General features: G+C 56.1%; 1 protein-coding gene across 1 annotated transcript in view; it reads left to right on the top strand.

Moving 5' to 3' along the window:
• The window catches only part of LOC119107029 (TOX high mobility group box family member 3), a gene marked incomplete at its 3' end in the record, with an annotated part of 61,752 nt that overhangs the window by 22,233 nt on the left and 19,667 nt on the right, over window positions 1–19,852 (top strand). The window contains exons 3-4 of the mRNA XM_037230382.1: window positions 6,496–6,594; window positions 15,836–15,942. Coding sequence (XP_037086277.1) covers window positions 6,496–6,594; window positions 15,836–15,942 — 206 coding nt within the window. The remainder of the gene's footprint in view (window positions 1–6,495; window positions 6,595–15,835; window positions 15,943–19,852) is intronic.

Below are 19,852 nucleotides of genomic sequence, written 5' to 3' on the forward strand. Positions count from 1 at the left end.
ACCGCCACGCCGGTGACAACAGAAGGGAGGAGATAGGGACCAACTGTCCCACCATTTATCGCCGATCGGCTGTGTGGCATGACGCCACATTTCCTTGATTGTCCGTCACCCGCGAGCGCCATCTTGGTTTGTCCTCAGCTGAAGCCGTCAGTGTGACCCGGGCCACATCCTCCTGTTGCGCCATCGGCGCTGTTTGTTGCATGCCTTGTTATCGACGCGTAATAGACCGTTGTAAGCGTGCCCGTGCATCGCAGCCTGTAATAAATCAGGCACGGCCGCGGCGCCGGAGGTCAAGAGAGCACACAACCCGCCATCACGGGCCGACCCAGCGGGCGGGGCCCCCGATCCGACTGTGAGGGGTCGTATCGCCGAGATTGTCGGCTATATTAGCCAGCTGGATCAAAACACGCCCGAGCATTCTGCCATCTTTCTGGCAGCTGCTAAACTGAAGCGCCTTTTGTTTTCGACGTTTTTTATTGCTGTCCTTTCCTCGCTGTTTGACGCTTCGCGTGTTTTTAACGACGCCGTCCGCTCCGGAATATGCGCATTTGTGATGACTAAGTCTCATTCAGTGTAATTTGCTGGAGTTGAATTTAGACCGAATTCCTGTCGCATTTCCCTGCTTTCAAATGACGATGTAACTTCTAAATGTGCTCTACACGAGTGGTATCATTCTGGCCGGTAGCCTGAATTGTCATTTGCCAGCCAGTGTGAGCGCATGAATTAATAATGTCCGGATAATCCCGTTTAAGGGGTCCTACCCACTCGGTTGCTCGGCTCACGGCTCTCCAGTTTTGGACCCGTTACGGCTATCGTGTCAGGTTCCAACATGCTATGGTAATCCGCCGGTGTTTCATCGGGCCTATTCCTTTCCCTTTGGTGGCCCGGCCAAGCAGTCAGTTGAGAGTGACCGCGTCCGCTGTGCTGCGCCGTATGCAGCGGGGGCGCGCGGCCCGGCCGTTCCGAGGCCGTTTTTGGACTTCCGCGACCGGCTGACGTCGGCTCCCGCGACGAACCGATGTCCTGGCGAGCGCGCAACTTCCGGGAGTGAATCAGCGACAAATCAGCGCAGATGCTCCCCGCCGAACTTGTAGCTGCGCCCTCGAGAGCATTGTATTCGTGACTGCTCCATCTCCATTCACTACAGCGCTGCGGGCGTGGCGTTACATCACCGTCTGCACGGACATCGACGTGCATGGAGAGGGCAACACAAGACAAGTGCGGCCAAAAGATCAGACGAGGTGGAGGCCATCACTAGGCACAGACAGAGCACCAGACGGGCGGAGGCTATCCCTAGGCACGGGCAGAAGACCAGACGGGTAGAGGCTATCCCTAATCACGGGCAGAAGACTCCGTGAGGGGCAGAGGCTATCCCCAGGCACGAGCAGAAGACCAGACGGGTAGAGGCTATCCCTAGTCACGGGCAGAAGACCAGACGGGTAGAGGCTATCCCTAATCACGGGCAGAAGACCCCGTGAGGGGCAGAGGCTATCCCCAGGCACGAGCAGAAGACCAGACGGGTAGAGGCTATCCCTAGTCACGGGCAGAAGACCAGAGGGGTAGAGGCTATCCCTAGTCACGGGCAGAAGACCCCGTGAGGGGCAGAGGCTATCCCCAGGCACGAGCAGAAGACCAGACGGGAAGAGGCTATCCCTAGTCACTGGCAGAAGACCAGGTGGGTGGAGGCCATCCCTAGGCACGGGCAGAAGACCAGAGGGGTAGAGGCTATCCCTAGTCACGGGCAGAAGACCCCGTGAGGGGCAGAGGCTATCCCCAGGCACGAGCAGGAGACCAGACGGGTAGAGGCTATCCCTAGTCACTGGCAGAAGACCAGGTGGGTGGAGGCCATCCCTAGGCACGGGCAGAAGACCCCCCAGGCACGGGCAGAAGACCAGACGGAGAAGGGGACCACTGAGGAGGCTAGGGCATGACCGCGACCGGCGAGACTCCCGGTCTTGCCGGGGTCTGCCTCCTCGTACTGCTCCTGGTCCGATGCTGCGCTGATTCAGAGTCGCCGCGGTTATGCCCTGTTAGCTCCGTGGGCTCTCCTCGACGACGTCTATTGACATCCCATTGGGCCGGCGCCCGGCGACTGAATCGACGCAGAAATCGTGAAGAGGCCGCTCGAGGCCGTGTAACGTGATTTCGATAAGTTTCTGTCGAGTCTGCTGAGCTGCCCAGTTTGTGTGCGGGATGGATGGGGGGGGGGGGGGCGGCTCCGCCGGGTGGGCGGGCCTGATTCTGGCCGGTTTGGCGCAGCGTTCTGGCGTGGTTTTCAGAGCTCAGTGGCGGATGACACATCAAACGCCGCGCCGAATTTCAGACATTTCCAGCGGGTGCCAGTGGTCCGGAACGTCCTGGTGTGCCAGCACTGCGGAGCGGAATGCTCCTCCGCGCCCGCTGCCCCGATTAAGACCCGCCAAGCATGCTGTCGGTTCATCGGACCCTTTCGCCAGCACGCCGAACATATGAACATGTGAACATGTGAACTGAAGGGAAGAGGTGAATGAACATCACAGGTGGGACGGTCAGGCTCGTCCTTCGAAGTCCATTCTCTGTGCATAGACATACGGCTCATAATACGTTTCGCGGAAATGGAAAGGGTCATGACCCCGCGTTCCGCCCCCAGGTCCTACGTTTATATTATATGATGTTCTACCAGGGCGATAAAAGCTGTTGGGTTCCCGCAACCTTCATCCGTTGTTCACCGATGGATATCGCGTCAATTTCCAGTTGTGCGTCGCGGGCTCAAATGCCTTGCAGTTCAACTGCATTACCTTGATTAGTTTCCCAGGCCCCCTTAACTTGAAGCGGTCCCCATTACAGCCAGCGGGAGGTGATCACGATGGATTTGCCGACAGTGAGACCCCCCTAAGTGGTGCTGGGTGGCGGACGGAGCGCCGCTGTGCCGGGAAGGTGCGCCATTTTCCGGTCACGCTCCCTCCTTCAGCCGAGATGGCTTCCACCTCGGCTCTCAAAACATTTCAAACTTGGCGAAAACTCGGAGCTCCGCAATATTTATGGAAATGCTACACCTGCACTTTTGTTGGACTGCAATATTAAATGTTGCCCCTGCGGCCATGACTCCGTGGGGAAATTCACTGAGTAAAACAGAAGTCAGAAACTGAGCTGGCGTCGTGACGCACTGCCCCCCTAACACAAACATAAGCATCGCATCAGAGCAGCAGCGAACGGACGGCCAGAGCTGGGCATCCATTGCTGTGATGCGCTGGCCACCAGATATTACAAAATACAGCAACACTGTACTGTGCGTGATGCAAATGTTCAAGCGTGCGCTGAAATTCAAAGTACGTTTTTCCGTATAAGTTGTACGGTTTTTCAAACAAGCTTGTCACGAGGCATAACCTGTGCAACCACTGATTCAAACGCTGCCAGGTATGTTGCGTTTGATCTATTTTTGAGCACAGTTTGCGCTGGATTCTTCTATGGACTGGGGTTTTTCGATTTCATTCTTTGTTCATTTCGGTGCAGATGTCTTGATGCTTAAGAGTTTCATCTGGAGAATGTATCGTCTATTTTGCTGACAATTTTTAAACCAGAATAGACACATTACCAACTTTAACTAATGCATGCATATATATATATATATATATATATATATATATATATATATATATATATATATGATAAGAATGATACAGGCCGTTTCACTCTTGCGCAAATGTTACCAGATGTCAGCGAGTTCAGCTATCAAACTTTTGCAATGCATCACACGAAATCGCTTGCATCCTTGCACTGATTCATGGAATGCTCGCCGATGCTCCACAAGGATACTGCCTCGAACATGGAAACTTCTGACAGTTTGATCTTTTGACATGGCGCTAAACTTCCCGGAAAGTTAACCTGCAATATCTTTGTAAGTAAAATCGTTTGGCGTCTTGACTTTGAGAGCTCGCCGGAGGGCTTTATTCGTGCCACCCTGGCCTAGGCGCCTTCAGTGTGGCGTCAGCAAAGAGACACGTGATGACGTAGCAAGATCAATAAGATGTCTCCCATGCTGGGTTTTTGGGTCGACTACGGAACTGTTTACTTCTGTGTCGTCCCTAACTGATCTTTGTTGATGTCGCGGTGAGAAGGTATGAAATGCCACCCCGCTGGTGTGTTTAAGAAGTGAGTAAATTAAGCAGGGCGCAGGCGCGCAGCATAATTGTCCCGTGAACTGCTAAACGAATCGCTGTATGTAAACGTTTTGGTGTCGTCGTGTTACCTCGCCAGCCTGCGCGCCTCAAAGCGTGATCATCATCAGCAACATCGCCATCATCACCAGAAGTGATCGATTGCGAGACATAAACATTTTCTTCAGGTAACAGGTGCAGTTCCAGCTCGGTTTAAGCAGGTCTGTGCTGGACGACTCCGTCTTCTCAACAGTTCTGCGAAGTGTGCTACTCGTTCGTCATGCCCCGGCCGCGCAGCGTGCTTTTGACAGTTTGTTCAACTGCAGGCGTACCTGGCCGCCGGTGCGCCGGAAACGTACCATTTCCAGCCACGTGGGAAGTCATGCGTGCGTGCGTGCGTGCGTGCGTGCGTGCGTGCGTGCGTGCGTGCGTGCGTGTGTGTGTGTGTGTGTGTGTGTGGTGTGTGTGTGTGTGTGTGTGTGTGTGTGTGTGTGGTGTGTGCGCGTGTGCGTGTGCGTGTGCGTGTGCGTGTGCGTGTGCGTGTGCGTGTGCGTGTGCGTGTGGGTGTGGGTGTGGTGTGGGTGTGGGTGTGGGTGTGGGTGTGGGTGTGGTGTGGGTGTGGGTGTGGGTGTGGGTGTGGGTGTGGGTGTGGGTGCGTGCGTGCGTGCGTGCGTGCGTGGATGCGCTTGTGTAGATGCGCGTGTGTGTTGGGGAAGGCAAGGGGCAAGAGGGTGATCCACAGTCTGACTTATCTTTGACTTGCTTTCTCGTGCTGGTACCAGGGTCCACCTAGTAGTCATAAGTCAGACTTACTTTCCTTTGCTGGCACCAGGGTTCACCTAGTAGTCGATATCCGTTGAGGCTGAAATACTGATACGAAGGGATGGAGTAAAGACGATAGGAAAATCAAAGTCTCTAACGTGCGCATGCACGTGACTATTGCTGGCAGAACAGCTGCAGTGTCGAAAAGACTGAAAAGCTGAAATTTGTGCGTGCCGACGCTGGGATAAGTTCGCAGTCAGTCCTGTGCTCGTCCTTTGGATGCAGTCAGTGACCCTGATGCGTCAGTTTGCCTTCCACCATGTACCCTGGTCTGCTACTCTGCTCCTGCCAATGCACTACTCCTGAATCCTTTTTGAAGCCTCCGTGGTGCTTTGCGATATCTTCCTCTGGTCGTGTACTGGCTGTTTTTGCGTCCGTTGGCTGCAATCGCAGCCATGGCGTGGCTCCCGCTGCCGGCTGCATCAGTTTCTTTTTGCGTGCGTTGCATCAAGCTGCCTATTGACGGTTTTTCTTACCTTCGGGTCTACTTACGCCCAGTGCGTCATCTTCGTGGATAATGCCACCAATAAAACACTGCCTTGGTGAGGCCTTTGTGTCGTTAATTCCAGCAACTCGCTCGGGCTTTAACGACCATAGTTGTGCCCGCTTCTTTTCCCATGCTCTCTGCCAAGAAACGAACAGCCGCTGTTTCTTTGTTAGGTTGTACCGTTTCGGGCTGAAGGAGGTAATTCTGTGCGGGCAAAATATTTGAACATCGAACCCGGCTCGAAGAATGTGCTTTGCGTGCGTGGTCGAACAGTGCACTGCAGGCCAGCTGACCTTTGTGATCGGCGATTACCCCGGACGTGACCACGGTTCGCTCCCGGCGAACCGACGGCCTGTGATAGATACCCCGTCAGTCAGCGGTCTGCCGCCCACGCCCGCGACTCAAACAGCCGTGCCATCGCCACCTGGCCTGTTCACCGCCGACATCACTAACACTCCCGAAGTTCACCTCCTCGGCGTCGCACCTGCGCCGCGACGTCTCGGTCCAGCGGGCGGTGGCTGGGCTCTGATTGGGCCGCTCTGGTGCCCCGGGCGCCGTTCAGCTGACGCGGCGTCGGCTGGTCGTCCCGAGGGAGCCCCCGGCAGGCGGCTCCGGCCGAGTTGTGACCGCCATCGCCCGAGGCGCCGGGCCGCGACGGCCCCCTGGCCGCAAATACGCGCCGCGGAGACCGTCTCATCGGCAATTAGCGGGCGGATTTGCTAACAGGTGGGGCGGGCTCGTGCTGCGAGCCCGACAGATTGGCGGCCGGTTAGAACGTCGCCCGGGGCGTCCCCGCCCCGTCCCTGGGGCGGGAGTGGGGCAGGCCGACGGTGGCGGCGGCGGCGGGCGCGCGGCGGTGGATCCGACGCGCTGGGCCCGGCGTGCCGTGAATCTGTCGGACGATGGGAGGTCATCGTTCGACGGTCGATGGGTGGGCCAGCCGGCGGGCATTGTCCATTGATCATGCACGCGCGCGCGCGGCGCCGGTGTGTGGCAATGTCCCCCGGCGCTACCGCGGCTGCCCGCTGACACGGCCGTCCTCGCCCGCAGACGTATCAGACGCCCAGCCTCGGCGACGAAGAGTTTGACCTGCCGCCGCTGCTGTCGGAGGGCGCCGGCCAGCAGAACAACATGTACCCCACCATGGAGGTGAGGTCGACGGCACGCGGCGAGGTCCCAAGGGAGTGGTGGGTGCTGTGTTCCTCATGCGTCTGTCTGTCCATCCAGATGTATGAATGTGAACAGCTGCGTCATCACATATTCATTTTGGCGTGCTGTTTTTGAACTGGCGCATGGACGACACGTAAATGCCAAATGAGGAAATTTTACTACTGCATGACAGAAACATATCTTCAAGAGTTGCCTTCTCGTTGCGTTTTTGAACTGGCGGATGGACGGCATGTGAAAACCGCGCGGGCAAAGTGACCAGTGCATAACGATGCAATGTCCAAGACTTCCGTTCTCATTGCTGGTTTGATTTGCATAAACACCGCCCGCCCGCCCTCATTTTGCCCCTACTTTGTCCCCGACGCACGTGACTTGTCCGCTTAGCGCCTGTGGCCGAGAGCGGAGTGCCTAGCTCACTTTGGGTGGTAACGGCTTTGTCGGGTCACGTGCCACCGTGCAGCGACCTGCTGATCCTTGCACCCATTTGTGGAGGTGGTTGTGCAAACGTGAGGAGCTGGTGGACGATTAGGATATCCTGACAACGGAGTGATGCGCCCCAGTTCTCCGTGAAGTAATGCGCTATTTACTCTCGAGGATGAAGGGATTCATATGCTGCGACCGGCGTCGTTTATTTCGTAACGGGGTTAATCGGTCCGTTTTCATTCGGACGGGCCATTGTGGAGCAATACTCGGCCGCTGTTTTCCCGATGTGCTCCGCGCGCACATCGCTCAAATAATTGTTCTCAGACATGGCAGCGTTGTCGGCTGTTAAATTTTACGGCGACCCTAAGCTAATCAGCCGGTTATAAATGAGCTGGGGTGTGTGTTGAGTGGGGGGGGGGGGGGGAGGGGAGGGGACCGAGTGCGGTTTGCTGCGGTGTCGGGCGGTTGTGTTTGACTACAGTTGGGATACAGATGCAGTTGCGTTTATCAGGCACCTCCATTCGATGAGTCTTATGGCGACCACGTCAACACATGAAAGATAATGCAGGATGCAGTTCATGGTTCAGCCACTCTGGACGCATTTGAACCTCATACGAGAAAAGTAATTATGATTTCCACCCACGATGAAAAAGCCGAGATGGCGCGGGAAATTAGCAACGCAGGATCACATCCCCTGAAACCCCGCTCTATGAACAGGGCGGAGCGAGACGCTGTCTTACTTCCGATATCAGGCCATTCCAAGTGCGCGCGGCGCGGTAGAGAAAACTACGAAGGGCGAATTTTGTTCGTATTCTGGGTGGCGGCAGCCCAGTGGTGGCGAGCGGTGGTGGCTGTTTCTTATGGCATGGCTTGGGGTCGATCGGTACCACTCGACTGGCTGCCATTGCAATAACAGTTGATTGGTCTTTGATCTGATACCATCCTCATTGCGACATATTGTGCTGGTGAAGGGCTATCCGTTTGAGCATCTCTCATGCAATGTATCGTTTGAAAAGTCGTCCCGTTTGGAAACAGTTCGGGAAGCTATGGCTGTTGTCCGTTTGTTATTCATTAGGGTTTCTTGAGGTTTTTACCGTCCCAGAGGTCCTTGAACAAGATTCCGTTCCCTTCTAGTGAGCTGACAATGGCTGTTCTTGGAAGGTCTCTTTTTGCTGGCGGCCCTACGAGGTATTAGCGTGTAATCCGAGACAGGAATGTACATGATAAGTCGTTTAATGTTATCCTTGAATGTTGGATTGAACATACTTCTGGTTGCAAGTTTTTCCTGGCTGTTTTTTCTTGACCTCCTTCTTGCTGATCTCTGCATCCTCTTGTTGATTTTAGTTTGTTGTGCTGTTTGCCCATTCGTTTGGTTACATTTTCGCAATTAAAAGGCGCCTTCTGCTTCAAGGAGAGATAAGTCCATTATAGTGCATGCCCGTTCAAAAACTTCGACCTTTGAAGTGGAAGGCGGTGGTAAAGGTGGTAAAAACGGGATGAAGAACTCCAGAGAGAAGTACATGTAGTGCATGCCCATTCAGAAACTTTGATCTTTGGAGTTCTTCATCCCGTTTTTACCACCTCGTCCCTTAAGTTTCATGTTTGGTTTTCAAAATTGTTTGGAATCCATCTAATTTTCAGAACGTATGAATGCAGCTGCCACTTGAATTGTCACCACTAGCAGTTAGGTGCAGAAACCTTTATCATAAGCATATAAACATGTTATATCTGCTAGCAGGGTTGGCATTTCAGCTTGCTGAAAAGGAAGTGTATCAGTTCCAGGTTTTTTACTGTTAAGAACCGCTTAACATAGGTATATGATAGCAGAAACTAACACGTCGAATGTACCTCCCTTGAATGGTTTATGATCAGACTTTGGCAATGTATTGCTTACTTTAAGTCAGTAAATTAAAAACAGCGTATTTAATCATAGCAACACGTTACAGATGTTGTGTGTCGCTGGCTGAATTTAGAGCCTGTGCTCTGTGACCATTCGCCAACAGGTTATATGTCATACGTCGTGACCATTTGCCAACAGGTTATATGTCATACGCCGTGACCATTCGCCAACAAGTTATGTGCCATACGCCATGCAGGAATGTTGATTTTGAAATCAGTTGCAAGATGTTACGCATTTCGACATCTATTTGTTTAGATGTCAGTGATAAATATGTGCATGAAAGAAGTTTGCACGTAAAATGAGGTTTTAAGAGCTCTCTTTGTACCTGGTTGATAAAGCATGCATTGCGTGCTTGCATGCACGTGCATATGCAGGCATGTGTATTTGCGACGTAACAGCCATCATGCATTTTTAATGCCCAGCGAACGTGTTCCGTGATCATATTTTTGTTAGCGCGGTCCCGCCATGCCAATCCAGCATGTTTAATTATTTCTAATTGATTCAAGCCGTTTTTCGGCATCTCAGTAGCGAATCACTATGTTTGTAGCACATCAGCTCGGGTCATTTTCAAAGAATTTCTTCTAAAAGTAGTTCATGACAGCCGTTTGCATTCGGTCCGAGCGGGCTGTCAGGAACTGTGTGAGCAGGTTGCCGCATACCCGGCCGGAACTGTGCTTGCCAGCTTTGCACCTCGCTCCGACGTCGGCTTGTCTGGAGCCGAGATCGATGCCCAGGCCTTCGACGCGGCCGTGCGTCCTGCGGGTACGACAGTGCCGGGCAGTGCTGCGCGTGTGCGTGCGCGTGCACCGACCGTGCACGGCTCCTTTCACCGGGAGAGGCGGCCCGGCCGGTGCCGGTCGTGTCGCAAGGGTCGTGCACAACCGCCGCTATGGTAATGAGCGCGTTTGGGGTCGCGCCGCGGCGCGCCGCTTCCGGCTTCTGTCGGCCGAGGTCGGACTGGGACAGCTGAGGTACTCAGGGAGGATTGGGACAGCTGAGGTACTCAGGGAGGATTGGGACAGCTGAGGTACTCAGGGAGGATTGGGACAGCTGAGGTACTCAGGGAGGATTGGGACAGCTGAGGTACTCAGGGAGGATTGGGACAGCTGAGGTACTCGGGGAGGATTGGGACAGCTGAGGTACTCAGGGAGGATTGGGACAGCTGAGATACTCAGGGAGGATTGGGACAGCTGAGATACTCAGGGAGGATTTGGACAGCTGAGATACTCGGGAAGGATTGGGACAGCTGAGATACTCAGGGAGGATTTGGACAGCTGAGATACTCGGGAAGGATTGGGACAGCTGAGATACCAGCTGAGATACTCAGGAGGATTCAGGCAGCTGAGATGTGGGACAGCTGAGATACCGAGGTTGGATTGGGACAGCTGAGATACTCGGGGAGGATTGGAACAGCTGAGATTCTGAGGGAGAATTGGGACAGCTGAGATACTCAGGGAGGATTGGTGAGGCGTTAAGGCTTGTCACATCTTAGCACGCATTCAGCAGTGATTAAGGCATAAGAGTGTATGCGATTAATGACTGTTTTGAGTTTTATCAGTTAGCATTGATGTAGGGGAATTTTATCGAATCAGAAATGCAGTCCTTATTCCTCGCACTATATGGTTGTTGTCGCCTATCGAATTACGGCGTCCGCACCATGCGTCTGCTGGCGTAGTCGATGGACGGTCGTGATTGAACGGGGGCGCGAAAAGTCCATATAAAAACGCATCTTGTGAAGCGAAGCCAAACATTTGCGCAGCATTCAAGTGCTTTTGAAGTCAGACGGAAGACTGCTTTGAGCGACGTGACGTCGGCCTCTCGTGACGTCACTGCTGGCCTCTCGTGACGTCACTGCTGTGTGTTTCCCGTCGTCACTCGAGATGAACCGGAAACAAAAGAAGCTCAGGACCAATCGTCTTAAGGCTCGGAAAACAGCTCCGGCTCTCATGTCAACATTATGCCGATCTTACCTCAGTGTGCCTCGATCCGGCTGCCGGTGTTCATAACTATCCGTGGGTGGGAATCCCGACCATTCCGCGGACGGGAATCCCGGCCGCTCCCTGTCGTAACCCCCCCTCCTGGATAGTGTTCCACATCGGAAGGTCCGTCGGGTGCGCAATGCCTCTGCCAAGCCAGCTTACCCGTGCGGGGAGGCCCCGAGCTGCGCCGCCAACCCGCCGCCACTACACGCGCTGCTGCGCTTGGTGTCGTAGTTGCTGGGCAGTGTGAAGACCGCCTGCGCGACCGTCGCAAAGCTGGGTCGTCTGCAGAGCGTAGTTAGACAGGAAAATTCGCCCGCGGAAGAGCACCGTTGAAAAGTCCCAGACCACCTGCAGTCGCCGTGACGTCATGCTGAGCTCAGCACGACAGATGCCGTGTCGCTCGACCGCTGCTGCCGGTATGCCGGCGTGCCTTCTACAGATTGCCGTGTCGCTCGACCGCTGCTGCCGGTATGCCGGCGTGCCTTCTACAGATTGCCGTGTCGCTCGACGGCTGCTGCCGGTATGCCGGCGTGCCTTCTACAGATTGCCGTGTCGCTCGACCGCTGCTGCCGGTATGCCGGCGTGCCTTCTACAGATTGCCGTGTCGCTCGACGGCTGCTGCCGGTATGCCGGTGCCTTCTACAGATTGCCGTGTCGCTCGACGGCTGCTGCCGGTATGCCGGCGTGCCTTCTACAGATTGCCGGTCGCTCGACGGCTGCTGCCGGTATGCCGGCGTGCCTTCTACAGATTGCCGTGTCGCTCGACGGCTGCTGCCGGTATGCCGGCGTGCCTTCTACAGATTGCCGTGTCGCTCGACCGCTGCTGCCGGTATGCCGGCGTGCCTTCTACAGATTGCCGTGTCGCTCGACGCTGCTGCCGGTATGCCGGCGTGCCTTCTACAGATTGCCGTGTCGCTCGACGGCTGCTGCCGGTATGCCGGCGTGCCTTCTACAGATTGCCGTGTCGCTCGACCGCTGCTGCCGGTATGCCGGCGTGCCTTCTACAGATTGCCGTGTCGCTCGACCGCTGCTGCCGGTATGCCGGCGTGCCTTCTACAGATTGCCGTGTCGCTCGACCGCTGCTGCCGGTATGCCGGCGTGCCTTCTACAGATTGCCGTGTCGCTCGACGGCTGCTGCCGGTATGCCGGCGTGCCTTCTACAGATTGCCGTGTCGCTCGACGCTGCTGCCGGTATGCCGGCGTGCCTTCTACAGATTGCCGTGTCGCTCGACCGCTGCTGCCGGTATGCCGGCGTGCCTTCTACAGATTGCCGTGTCGCTCGACCGCTGCTGCCGGTATGCCGGCGTGCCTTCTACAGATTGCCGTACCGCTCGACGGCTGCTGCCGGTATTGCCGGCGTGCCTTCTACAGATTGCCGTGTCGCTCGACCGCTGCTGCCGGTATGCCGGCGTGCCTTCTACAGATTGCCGTACCGCTCGACGGCTGCTGCCGGTATGCCGGCGTGCCTTCTACAGATTGCCGTACCGCTCGACGGCTGCTGCCGGTATGCCGGCGTGCCTTCTAGAGATTGCCGTGTCGCTCGACGGCTGCTGCGGTATGCCGGCGTGCCTTCTAGAGATTGCCGTGTCGCCTCGACCGCTGCTGCGGTATGCCGGCGTGCCTTCTACAGATTGCCGTGTCCGCTCGACCGCTGCTGCCGGTATGCCGGCTGCCTTGTACAGATTGCCGTGTCGCTCGACCGCTGCTGCCGGTATGCCAGCGTGCCTTCTACAGAATGCCGTGTCGCTCGACCGCTGCTGCCGGTATGCCGGCGTGCCTTCTACAGATTACCGCGTCGTTCGACCGCTGCTGCCGGTATGCCAGCGTGCCTTCTACAGATTGCCGTGTCGTTCGACCGCTGCTGCCAGTATGCCGGCGTGCCTTCTTTTCCATGTCGCACTCCGCCGGGGTTTGGGCTCCACTTGGCGTTTGTGCGACCAGAGCGAATCGGAGGCGCCAGAGGCACAGGTCGACCTGAGCCCAATCGGAGGCACCAGAGGCACAGGTCGACCTGAGCCTAATCAGAGGCGCCATAGACACAGGTCGACCTGAGCCAATAGGAGGCGCCAGAGGCATGGGTCGACCTAAGCCCAATCGGAGAAGCCAGAGGTATAGGTCGGCGTTCGTCTCACTCATGGATGTTTCTGCTTTGTCAACCGACCGGGGTGTGCATGAATGTAATAACCCTGGCTGTTTGTTGGACGTGAACCTCCAACCAACATTATTATCATTGTTGAAACAGTGACCTAGTCCCTGGAATTCGACGCCATGTTGGTATTTAAAGAGTGCCTTTCCCGAATTGACGGTGGGAGTTACTGTTGAGCCCTTTCCGGATTGCATCCAGCTGCTTCCGATTCGCTACGGCAACGATGCTACAGTCCACGATGTGGTGTTTCGTTTTGCCGTCAATCGGCAGCTAGCGTGTATAGCTGTGCTGGTTTGCGTGGTCCGCATTTTTGTTCCCATAATGATGACGCCTTGAATTCGACTGTGGAGCCCGATTGAACTGGCAGTTAACTGCCTCAGTGTACTAGAGCAACGGTGTTGTTGCTCACGCTGTTGCTCTAGCAGGTCATGCCTGCAATCAACCCAGTTCACTGAAGCACTGTTCACGTTGGACTGCGGTGCCAAATGCCTCAAGATCTGCCCTAGTTTTCCGGGACAATGCTCAGTCTCGTCCCGGTTCACTTGGACAGCGTTGTCGTTTCCCAGTTCACGGGTCAATGCCCCGACCCGTCCTAGTTCACTGGGACAACGCCCTGGACTGTTTCAGTTCACCGGGACGGTGGTCTGACCCGCCTCCGGTTACTGAGACATGTTTTAACCCGCTCCAACCCTCCGGGGAAACGTTCCGGCCTGTCTCTCCTGCAGCGTCCCGGCGCGCCAGAACATCCCGCGTCCGTGCGTTCGAACTGTGGCCGGTTAGCCCGTCGTCCTCGGGGTGAGCACCGTCCGCTCGGCCGCTGCCCTGGCGGCCGAGCGGCGTCCTTGACCTCAGAGGGCATGCTGCTGCATCGAACGGTCGCCTCCGGATCCGATCCGGTGACCTCCACAGCGACGGCGGCTTTGGGTGCCTCCCCGTGCGAACGTCGTGCCCCGGATCCGATCCGGTGACCTCGGCGACGTCCGCACTGACGCCTTCTCGTGCGGGCGTCGTGTCTCGGGATCCGATCCGGTGACCTCCTCGGCGACGTCCGCACGGGTGCCTCCCCGTGCAGACGTCGTGCCTCCGGATCCGATCCAGTGACCCCCTCGGCGACGTCCGCACGGATGCCTCCCCATGCGGGCGATCGGTGGCGGACACTGTCGCTGCCGCCATTCCGCCGTGAAAGTGGCGCCTTGATGTGGTAGCGTGTGCCGCGCGCGGCAAGCGCTCGGGCAGTGTCGCCACGGCGTGTTCTGCTGCGAAAACTGAGTGCCCGGACATGGGCTTATCTCGGTCGAGGGATGTAGATAAAGAGCGGAGTTGGGATTATCTTTCCCGGTTTCGAAGGAAGCAGGATGCGGGCGGTGTTGGGTTCATTCTTTGTTTGCAGCGGAGGCTGAGTGCTGGAGCTTTGATCAATCCCTATGTTTGCTCTGGAGTCTGGTGTAAGATCTTTCATCTTTCTCTTTGACGATATATGCGGTAATTTTGGGTAATTTGTCGGACTGCTAAGGCCGTGTCACCGCATTCCCGTATGCCAGTCAGATCAGGATGTTGAACAACTCAAACCATCCATAAACATTTGATTCGCCGGGAAGGAGTGGCTGCTTACGGAATGTGACTTTTCCTGTATCAACGGACATGTAACCTTTGTTCTGGCAAGAACTCCAGGAAAATCACTTCATTTGTTGCTTGGACGAACGAATCCACAGTTATGACTAAGTCCTTCCGCCACGGTCAGTGATCATTTGCCCACCGCTTGCTGATCGCATATAAGAACTACGGGCCTAATTTCAGTCAATCGCAAGCATCCATACGGGAGCTTAGCTAGTTCCGACTCCAGTCACAGTCGTCTTTGTTGGTGGACTGAACAAGGCACTGCACTTTTGATACACTGGAATGGAATGCCGCGCCTTTTACTGCATACATTTTGCAGATGTGTGGCAGATGTGGGTTCATCCCGGGCCTTATGCTTGATGAGGACCGACCGCGATAGGGCACCCCTGCCAGCCCGACGGGCGCCGCGTCAGTGCCGTCGCTTCCGACGCCGTGGCTCCCGACGGCAACGATGCGCGGCGCTAGGCCAACCGGCCGCTTCAACTTCACAACTCTCTGGCTAAATGACCAAAGTTATCATGATTTGTAACGGATTGAGCCGGTCGACGCGTCCCGGTCCGCGAAGGTGCCCGCCCGGACAATGAATACTATAGCAGGCGACAGCGGCGCGGGGACGCTTCGGCTCCCCACTCGATGGCTCTGGCGCGGCCCTCCACGGTTCTGGGGAGGCCTCCCGCGGTGCACTCCTGTAGCAACGCTCCTGTGGAGCCCTCCCACGGCGCGCTGCTGAGGCAACTCTCCTGAGGAGGCCCCCCCCCGCGGCGCGCTCCGGTAGCAAGGCTCCTGAGAGTCCTCCTGCGGCGCCCTCCTGTAGCAGCGGTCCTTTGGCTCCGCTGAGGGGTCCTGTCGGCGAGGAGGCCCAGACGCGGATCGATCCGGTTTCGCCAGCTGTTGAGACGTCGAAATTGTTACCGAGTGTGGGGATTTCTGCGGCGCGGCGAAGTTTGTTTTCTGTTGAGTTGTTGTTGGAGTCGAGTTCTAGCTCGTCAAACAAAGCTTAGACTCAGGACGCCGAAAAGTACGGCGTTCTCCGCCCCGAATGCTGCCACAGATCGATCCACAACGCCCTGGAGGCGGGCATTCCAACAGCTGCATTCTCCTGATCACGCGGCATGAAACAGTACCTGCCGCCAGTCACATCCGTCCGTTTTTCAGATGTCAGCGCCCATGACGTCAACGGTGGACACGATGACGTCAGTGGGGTACCAACATCACAATCACCAGCCGGCTCAGCACCACCCCATGTTCTATCGACTGGACAGGCAAGTCACTGCACTCGGCCGCGCCTCCTGGCTGAGTTATGTCGCTCGTGGGCAGAGCAATCCTTTTGAAGGTGTCTTATTTGCAGCTAGAGAGGCGACTTGAGTCTTCTGGCCACTGTCAGACGGCTTAATGCAATGACGGGATTATGACGCAATCGCCTCGGTAGATGGCGCCGACTTGTATCGATTTATACTTGCTTGTTGCCTGCAGTTTCGCTGTAAGCTTTTACCATCCGCTGTAAGTAATGGCTCATTTTTCTTTAGTACCTTCAGTACAATGGGATGGTTCTTTTCATAAAGATGCGCTCGCTCGGAATCCCGGGCGGACAGGGCTGTCGAATGGACTCGCGGAAACTTCTAACGGTCCAACTGCGGTGAATTGTAAGCTTCCCACTAAACCGGCGGCGAAATGTTGCAATTCAGCGGGTTATCAAGAAGCAAACTTTAGTTCTTGTATATAATTTATCATGTAAAGTTAAGCGAACATCGCGGAAGTAATGCCTCTAAATGGGCCCCGACTTTCTGGCGACGTTGGCGGAAAGTCAGGGGACCGTTTCTATGACATCAGCTGTTTGTCACGCTCCCACCGTGTGCCGACCGACGCTGATGATTAAGCTAAGTGCTTTGTAAGGTTGGCTGTCTATGTTTTTCACAAACCAACACGGGATCGATAGTATACGGGTAAGCGTAAAATGACCCTTGAGCTATTCAGGATTCATTGTCTGGTGCCTGGTGTGGCGATGAATAATGTAGTTTGTGAAATGTACATTAAATCATTGCATATTCAATGTGCAGCCATTAACTAGGGAACATAATCATCTAAGCTGAGTCTGCACTGTCGACTGCTGTCTGTAAAAACCCACGGCAGGGCGCAGAGCGCGCATAATTTACTAACACAGACATTACCCATGCAAAAGGCGCTGCCTTCGACCAACCCAGCCCGTCGTGGGGTAGACGTGGCGGCCGACTCAGTCGGCTTATTCGCTCACGCAAAGCGCGCCGCCCCTGCCGTTCGCGCCGTCCATGCGTCACACAAATACGCGTCGACCGGACGGATTTAGTGGTCGCCGATTACTGCGTTTGAGCAACTAACGCAGACCGGGGTAACGACGTGCAATTAATTTGCGTTCTGACGGCCTGTCGTCACGAGACGCGCCGCGCCGGCAGCGGCTAAGTGCCGGAATTACGGCCGGACCTCAGGCGACCCCGTCAGGGACCCGACCCGACCCGACCCGACCCGACGTGACGTGACCCGACCCGGCCCGGCCCAGCCCGATCCGACCCGACCCGAAATTGTTTGCAAATGCTCCGAAACGACTCAAAATGACCCTGCATGATCCTTAGCAACCGACTGTGACCCCGGATGATACTGGGCGACCAACTGCGACCCCGGATGATCCAGGACGGCCTGGGATGTCTAGCAGCTACTCACACCAGCGCTGGCCACTGATTGGCCCGGGCTTGCGTAAGTGATCCGGGTCAGCCAACGGACCAAAAGAACCCAGACCGGACCACAGCCAACTTGCAGCGACTACGAGGGGTTCAAAAGACCCGGAATAACGCGTTTTACCGGATCGATGCAATTGCATAATTTAATTCTGCAATATGCAGCTTACGTCGGCGTTTTGAGGAAGAGTGTGGTCAGATGCCTGGTGCGGTGTGAGGAGTGTGATTGTCGGCGTTTTGAAGAAGAACATGGTCAGATGTCTGATATGGCGTAAAGAGTATGATTTTATGAGTGCTGTAAGGAGATGTAATATTCATACGTTCACACCATCCTTGCGTCCACTGGCATCAGCCGAGGTATTTTTACGATGCCGCATTGGACGTGACCTTTGGGCGCGCTGAATAGCGTTTGCTAAGTAAACTTGCCCTTCACACGCGCCAATGAATAGTTGATGACGACTTACGAAGTAAACGTGCTCCTTGTACATTCCAAGAAACAGTCACGCCAAAGGGAGGGCGACAGACCGTGCGGCTGACCTCGCCCAGCCGGGCCGCAGTCGACATCAACAAGCCCAGATACCATCTTTCCCGCATGAATTACATAATTGCGTACGCTCGAGTCACGGTACAATCCTGGCCGGTCGTACGGCAAGGCACGAGAGCGGCGAGCACTGTGGAGACGGATGAGCGGTCCAGCCGGCCTCGATGCCATCGCGACATACCGAGCGGGGGGAGGGGAAGGGTTGATTGGAAGGGGGTCGGATGGCCTGAACGCTGCTCTCCCCAGCCCCGGCGGAGCTCGCCGCTGGGACGCCCGGCCGGGGAGCGGCTTGATGAGCTGGGCTGGGCCCGCACCGCCAGGTGAACAGCCGCGTTACACCCGACAGAGGTCACGGCCCGGTGGACGCGCGGCGAGCTGGTCTGATGCATGTTCACTTCGGTGGGTGGTCGAGTGGACGCTTTGGGAGGAAGAGCGGCGGATATCCACCAGGGGGTGGCCGGGTAACTGACCATTTTCCATTCCTTTCAACGTGGACGCGTGAAGGCGACCATCCTTGTCCTCGTGACAGCGTCTTCACCCGGAGAGTCCCGCGCCGGGACAGCTGCCCCGTTGCGTGTGACGGCCGCGACGACCGTGCGGGCCGGACGGCGTCCGCAGCAGGCGACGGCTGCCGGCCCTAAACGCCCGCTTGGGTGTTGCACATGGCCGTCACCTCCGCGGCGGCTGCGCCAGCTGACAACGCGACTCACTTTCTCCCCGCGGCGCTGCGCCGAGACTGTATCCGACCGCCTGTCGCGCGCACACGCACACAAACATTACTGACGAGCGTGCGAGCGCATACTGGCGTAACGGCTGGTTTTTGCAGCCAGCGCGCGCGCATCTCCGGTGACGCGCTGCGCCCGGGGCGCTGGCGTGTTTCACTCGTCATTACAGTATTGCACACACGCGTAATCGGCCCGACTGCTGGCGTAGGCCAAAACTGTCCCTATCGTCATGATCGTCATGCACTATTACACACCCGGGGGCCGTGTACATTGTAAGGGTTCGTGTCACATGCTGTAACATAAATGTTTTTACTGAGCGGAGTTGAGGGCAGCGGCCGTTTTGTGCCTCCTTGAGGTAACTGCTCTAGCTGGCACGACATCGGGTGAGTTGTTTCAAAAACCTGGCGTGGCAAATGCATGCTCAGTGGCAGAAATTCTCACTTAATTACAGTGGCGCATCGCGCACGGATTTGTCGGCTCAATTAATTTGTCTTTTGCAGTCTCTGGATGCCAAGTCTTGCTTGCCGCCGCAGCTTAGACCGTTGGCAGTTTGTCAGGAATGGTGCACGACTCTCTCTCCCCAAGCCCCCTAAACAATTCAGTGCCCCTGTCATTGCTGCGTAGCGTTCCCGCCGCCTCCCCCCCCCCCCCCCCCTCAAGCTACGCTGAATCCATCGTCGAACAACGCACTCAATGCTCAGTGTAGCCTGTATGGCCCTCCGCATTCATTTCAGCAGTCTATAGCATTCACGAGCGTGGCACATTTGCATGCATTGACAGTCGTGACACATTCGATATTTGCATGCATTTACAATGGTGGCAGCTGTCAGGTATGCATGCACGATATGGCGCGATTACCTGGAACATTGGCTAATATTGCATCACGCTCTGAAGTGGGCCTCAACGCTTGAAATACATGGGGCAACTGAATCGTCCGAGTCCTCTGTACGGCACACAATGCCACCCCTCCCCCCCGCCACCCCCCACGGGAATGTCCATGCAGTCATTGGTTAAATTCCGCCCGGCGCTAATCGGTCCATGCCTTGTTCTGCGGCATGCAATCGGGGGGGGGGGGGGGGGGGGGGCTGGCGCCAGGCAGCGGCGCCGTGCCATTCAGCCCGTTGGTGCGTTTCTTGTCACTCAGACATGCGAGGGCAAGTAGCGCGTTCATCGCTCGTGGGCGTTTTCCATCTTTTCC

Source organism: Pollicipes pollicipes, unplaced genomic scaffold (genome assembly GCF_011947565.3).
Source record: "Pollicipes pollicipes isolate AB1234 unplaced genomic scaffold, Ppol_2.1 Scaffold_6629;HRSCAF=7858_pilon_pilon_pilon, whole genome shotgun sequence".
In the NCBI taxonomy this organism is placed as follows: Eukaryota; Metazoa; Arthropoda; class Thecostraca; order Pollicipedomorpha; family Pollicipedidae; genus Pollicipes; species Pollicipes pollicipes.